The 5,736-nt window shown below is 57.9% G+C and overlaps 1 protein-coding gene across 1 annotated transcript in view; it reads right to left on the reverse strand.

The window, feature by feature from the left end:
- Nucleotides 1–2,211, reverse strand: part of EFNB1 (ephrin-B1) — a 13,169-nt gene extending 10,958 nt beyond the window's left edge. Inside the window, exon 1 of the mRNA XM_011943169.1 lies at nt 1,271–2,211. Coding sequence (XP_011798559.1) covers nt 1,271–1,398 — 128 coding nt within the window. The 5' untranslated portion in view covers nt 1,399–2,211. The remainder of the gene's footprint in view (nt 1–1,270) is intronic.
- Between the last annotated feature and the right edge of the window lie 3,525 nt (nt 2,212–5,736).

Consider the following 5,736-nt stretch of genomic DNA (forward strand, 5'->3'; position numbering starts at 1 on the left):
AGCGCAGCAAGAGTGGACAGGAAGAAATTTGAGATACAGGAATCAGTGATCACGGATGGGGCAGGTCAAAGCTCCCCAGTTTCCTGCTAAGTGGGGTTGTTCGCACATTGCCGGAACCTCCAGAAAACTGAGAGAAAGAGCAATTTTGACCCTGGGTTCCAACCCGAGTCCTGGATGCCAAAAGAGAAGAAGGTCCAGAGGTCACTACAACAGCCCCAGTGGCTTCCCACTAAAAGCCCAGAAACCATTGAGCCACCGCCCTGAAAGGTGTGCGTGTTGTTTGGAGGGATTGTGTGTGTGGTGGTGGTGGGGTAGTTGTGCAGGGAAAGGAGAAGAAAGAAAAGAAAGGATGTCCTTTATATAGCTGCCCACCCCCCACCCCAACCCCTTGGGGAAAGCTAAGCACAGCTCCCCAATCTAGGGGACAGACTCGGGGGCCAAGGGGACCTGCCTGGGCAGAAATCGCTCCTTCCCCACCCACCTCCCTCGCCAGCTCGGCCGCCACTCTCCGCCCTGGCTGGCCCTTGAAGCTCTGTTACCGGCTCCATTGGACCCCCGACGGGCGCTGGTTCGAACCCCCACCACCCAACAACCACTCTCCCACTCCGCCCCTCTCCACCCGCTGCCTTTGTGAGCCTGGGAGCAGCGCCCGCCTTTCTACCGCTCCGGCTGGGAGAAAGGAGGGGCGGGGGGCAAGAAGAGACAGCAAAGCAAAAAGCCAGGGTGGCAAACAAGGAAGAAAGAGAAATGAAAATGGGAGAAGCCCGAGTGGGGATGTTGGCGCTGCCACCCGCCCCAAGCGCCGGGTCCCGCTCCGTGTTCCCTCCACAGCTAAGCAAACGAGGAACCCGTGTTCTGGCCTTGTCCCTCGCCCGAGTCAAGCTCATTCCTGAAGCGGCTCTCGGCAAAAATCACCACGTTCCCAGGGGCCCCGGAGGAAGCTGCGTTCTCGCTTCCACTCAGCTCTCCGGTGCGCTCTCGGGCGCCCGGACTCCCCAGCTCTGCCTGGTGCGACCATCTCAACTTGATCCAGGACGTGCGGAGGCAAGGGCTGGGAAGCCCAGGGGGTCACAACCCGGCCAAGTCCCCCTACCCCACCCCGCCGCACCCTGCTCCGCCCGCCCGCCCGCAGGAAAACACTCGAGAAAGCGGAGACAAAATGAGGCGCCGCTCCTCCTCCAAAGACCGCCCCACATGCACTCCGGGGCGTGCGGCCTCACCCTGAAGGAGTGCCTCCCACCCCAGGGTCCAGAGGAGATAAGTTACTCACTTGGGGTTGAGGGAGCTCCAGGATACGGGCTCCAGGTTCTTGGCCAGCGGTGTGGCGAGCCGGCACAGAGCCCACACGACCATCGCCACAAGCCACTTGCCGAGCCAACGCTGCCCAGGCCGAGCCATCTTCCCGGGGGCAGGCTGCACTTCGGAATCCTTTGGCGCCTCCTCAGCAAAGCTCGCCTCGCCTTCCTCTGCCGCGCTGCGCTCGGAGCCGCTCAGGCACCCATCCTCCGCAGCCGCCGGCTTTGAAGTGCTCCCCTCCCGCCGGCTTTGGTGTCGTTCTTCTCCGCCCGGCCGGCCAGGAGGACTCACTGGGCAGCCGCCCCCAACCCGGGCATGGGTTTCGGCCTCCGAGGGCTCGTTCTCCTGGGCACTCCGCTGCCGCACGAGGCGCGACGGGGGCTCTGCGCCCCCGGGTGATCCCGCCCGATTCCGCTCGACTCCCCGAGACGGTTTGGGGCTGCGAGCCCTCTCCCCGACGGGGTCTTCCCGCAGAGGTCTCGGTGGCCGCCCCGACGCCTCGACCGTCCCGAGATCGCTGTCCCTTGGAAGAAGTGGGGGTTTCCCCACAAAACAAGCTCGGTCCCCGGGCTCCCGACTGGGCCGCCCTGGCACGGGCTCCGTTCCTCCGGGCCACACTGGGACTCCGGGCTATGCGCCCCCGGACAGCTTCTACTTCAACGCGGGCCCTACTCAGTGTACTTAGAAGAGCGGGGAGACGCTGCCGAGCGAGCCAGTCCCATTAGTTTGCGCCTCCGATGCCTCGGCCGGGTAGCCCGGCAGCCTCGCGTCGCCGAGTCCTTGCTCCCGGGCGATCGAGCCCGAGGGTCTACGGCCAGTGCGAGCTTCACACACCTCCCACTGCTGTCCAGCTCGCATAGGCTTCCTCCGCTGCCGCTGTGCTGTCTACTCCCTTGCTCAGGCGAACGCAAGGCCAACCCTGCTCTCTTAGCCAATAGCAAGCTCAGTGGCGGGGTCCTTGCCCCATACCACGCCCCTAGAGCAGGAAGGGGGCGGGGCTTCAGGGAGCTCTTAAGGACGCCGCGCGCCTGATGGCACTAATCTGAGTGTACGGCTCGTGTGGTTAGGGTTGGGTCCCGCTCAGTCCTGTTCCCAGAGCGCTCAACCCGTGGGAAGTTGGCACTCTGAAGAGCTACAGGCCTGCTCTCCTCCCCACGCGTCTGGTCAACATCCCAGCCCACTGACCCTGTCCTATGTACCCCAGGAAAGTATTTCCACTCTCTTTTTACACACAGGACCCCTGAAGTCCTGCTCTGTGCCCACCTCCGTGTCAAGGACAGCCTGTCTGCTCCCCGTCCAGTCCAACGTAAGGCTTTGGTGGGCTTTCCTCCTCTCGCCCTCAAAATGCCCTGTCTGCTTGCACTTGGACCCACAGTCAGGAACATAAAAGTGAGAACAGTGGGAGGGGGAGACTTGGGAGTGTCCAGTACTTGACCGGGGTTGGAGGTGGGGCGGGGGGCAGGGTGGGGTTTGGTGGGGAGGGAAGGCATGTTCATCGCCGCTGGAGACCAGACCTTCGGAATTTCAGCTTTCTGGGGGAGGCTTGTGGGACCTCTGGAGCCAAGATTTAGTCTTGTCCTGTCCGAAGGCGCGAGCAAGGTCCCGGGATAGGCAAGCAGGGATAAGAGGGCACGTCGATAAAGAAAGACACCGCGAGGGCAAAGAGGAAAAAGCACAGGACACGAGACTTTTGAAAAAGCAAAAGCGGGCATCCTGGCCCCGAGAAGCCGGACTCCAGCCTGTCCCGGCCTCGCCATCTGGGTCTTTGTCTCCCAGCCCTGGCCCATTCTCCCCGCCCCGTCTTGCCTCTTTGCTTTATAACTTGGCTCGATCCCATAGCTCAGACCCTCCCGGTCCGACCCACTCTCCCTGGTCGGACCCCAGAGGACGTACCCACGTGCTAATGTCTCCCCCTGCTGGACTTCCGTAGCACTGCGGGCGCCAGCGATAAACCTGGAGCTCCCACGCGGAGCGTGGCATACCCAAGCCTGGCACACGCACTTGAACACAAGACCTGGGACAGGCGTGGCCTTGGCAAAAACCGCCACCCTGTATGGGGAGGAAGGGAAAGAACTAGTAGGAATATATGAGTTTGGGGTAGGCTTTGGGACTGCCAAGAATATAAGGTCTCCCCACTGCTTCTTTATGGAGATTAGATGAGCAACATTCCCAAAGTGCTCCACCATTCGCACACAGTTTCATGTCCATCATCTCGCTTAATAGGTGACTGAGCTACAGCGTTTCTCAGTGGATCCTCTGATGATCTTTGTGGCTGTGGAGGTGGGAAGAGCCCAGATTTTGTCTTTTTATTTTCTCCCAAATAGAGGAGAAAATAGGTACAATCTGGGCCCTTCCCACCTCCAGGGGCAGGCCCTTGAGGTAGATAGGGGAAAGAAGGAGCTGTTTGGGGTCTCTGAGCTCCCAGCTGGACCCTGTATTGGGGTGTAAGGAAGGAGAGATGAGAAGAACAGGGTGTAGGGACATACCAATAGTCTAGCTGGGAGACTGAGATCCCCGGAATGCATACTAGGACATCAAAACCTGAATACAGAAAGCAGCCTGCTGCTTACTGAGTGCCTGCTATTGTCAAGAGCCATGTTAGATGCTTTTCCTTTCATAACCTTTTGAGATGAGTTTCAGTATCCCCATTTTACCTACAGGGAAAAGTAAGGCTTAGAGAGAAGTGACCCATCTGAGATCACCAAGCTGATCAGTGGTGAAAGCAAGATTTGACTCCTGGAACATCCATCTCCAAAGCTTATGGCCATTCCCCTGTACCATACTGGCTCAAATTCCCAGTCAATCCTTGCTTCTTTGCTTCTTTGGTTCATTCCTGGTTAAGGCTGGGTCATGCATGGACAGCAGCAGCCTGGGGCTGGCCAGGACTCTTCCTTCACAATCCTTCAAGAGGTTGCCAGGCCTGGAAAGTTCATCTATGTTCCTGGCCATAGCCCAGAGTTCTTCTCATCTAAGACCACCACTGCCAACCCTAGAGCCAGCCTCGATTCTTCCTCCCCATAGCCAGCATGCCCGGTGCCTCACAGGAGGAGAGCCCAAGGCCAGGTGGGGGATGGGGAGATTAGGCTATGCAGCCAGTCTTGGGAAACATGGGAAGACAGCAGCAGTTCCTGAGTGTGCCAGCACCTAATCCCGGTGGGCAGGGTGGCAGAGGAAATGAGGAGAAGACTCTTTATGTCCAGACCTGCTCCACATGATAGTTATCCCTGCTCACAGCACAGCCTTTCTGCCTCAACCTGCCCACGCCAGCTACAGGGGCCTCAGGAGCAGAGCTGAGCCTACTCCCTGCCATGGCCAGGCCAGTGATTCCAGGTTCCCACCTTCTGCCCCACCCTGGCAGGGCCTCAGATGTAATGATTCAGCCCCCCGAGGTAGGGAAAAATTACTCCCAAGGGAGCCTGAGAGGAAGTCAGGATCTGTGAGCAATGGGGGCCCTCTCATCCAAGCCCTCCCTATACCACTGGCAGTCACTCCTCACCCATGCCTCCCAGGTTATTGTGTCATTACAGATGCGTCCACCCATGCGCTCACGCACACACACACAACTATCAGGTTTCAAGTCCACCAGCATTTCCTGAGCAGTGCCTCTGTGCTGACCTCTGAGCTGGGCCAGCCCTGTTGACACAAAGAGCAGCTCCAACAAGCCCTGCCCACAAGGAACACCAAACACCGATACCTGTATATGGGGGCTCCTGGACTCAGAGATGCGGGAGAACATCTGGCAGCTGCAGGAAGCCTCGGGCATCGTGCAGCCCTGGGAGAGCAGAGCTGCTCCTTCTGAGCTCAGCTTCCCGCACCCATGAGCAGCAGAGAGGTATAAACTTCAGAGCCCGAGTTCCCTCCTTATGAACTGTGTCTCCTTGGGCAAGTCAATTCACCTCTGTGTGCCTCAGTTACTTGTCTGTAACCTAGAGGTCATCCCTCATTCACATAGCTGTGGTGAGGGGTGAATGAGATAATGCATGTGAAGGGCTTAGTATCATGCCTGGCCCACTCTGGTGCTTACTAAATGGAAACTCTTATTCTTCTGCAGAGCCTCCCACAGAGACACTCTCATCCCCAGTCACACACATTCTCACCTGTTCACACATGCTTTGTGTGGCACATGCACATTTTTTATCTCCTCTCATATTCTCACACACTTGTACATATACGCATACAAACTCTCATTCTTTCTCAGCTATCCATTTATTTAGCAGAAGGTGGCAGGACTGGGTCCTGTCCTCGTGGAATTTAAAATCTAGCCCCCAGTTTCTCATGTTCACTATCATCCACACACATGTATGAACATGCACACACCTCCTTTCTATTTCTGTGGACCTTGTCCTTGACTTCTCCCTGCCTGCCTTGCACTCTGAGACACAGAGAGGTGAAGTAACTCACCTAAGGCCACTCAGCCAGGAAGTGGAAAAGTCAGGATGT

This window comes from Colobus angolensis, unplaced genomic scaffold (genome assembly GCF_000951035.1).
Source record: "Colobus angolensis palliatus isolate OR3802 unplaced genomic scaffold, Cang.pa_1.0 Scaffold216, whole genome shotgun sequence".
Classification (NCBI taxonomy): Eukaryota; Metazoa; Chordata; class Mammalia; order Primates; family Cercopithecidae; genus Colobus; species Colobus angolensis.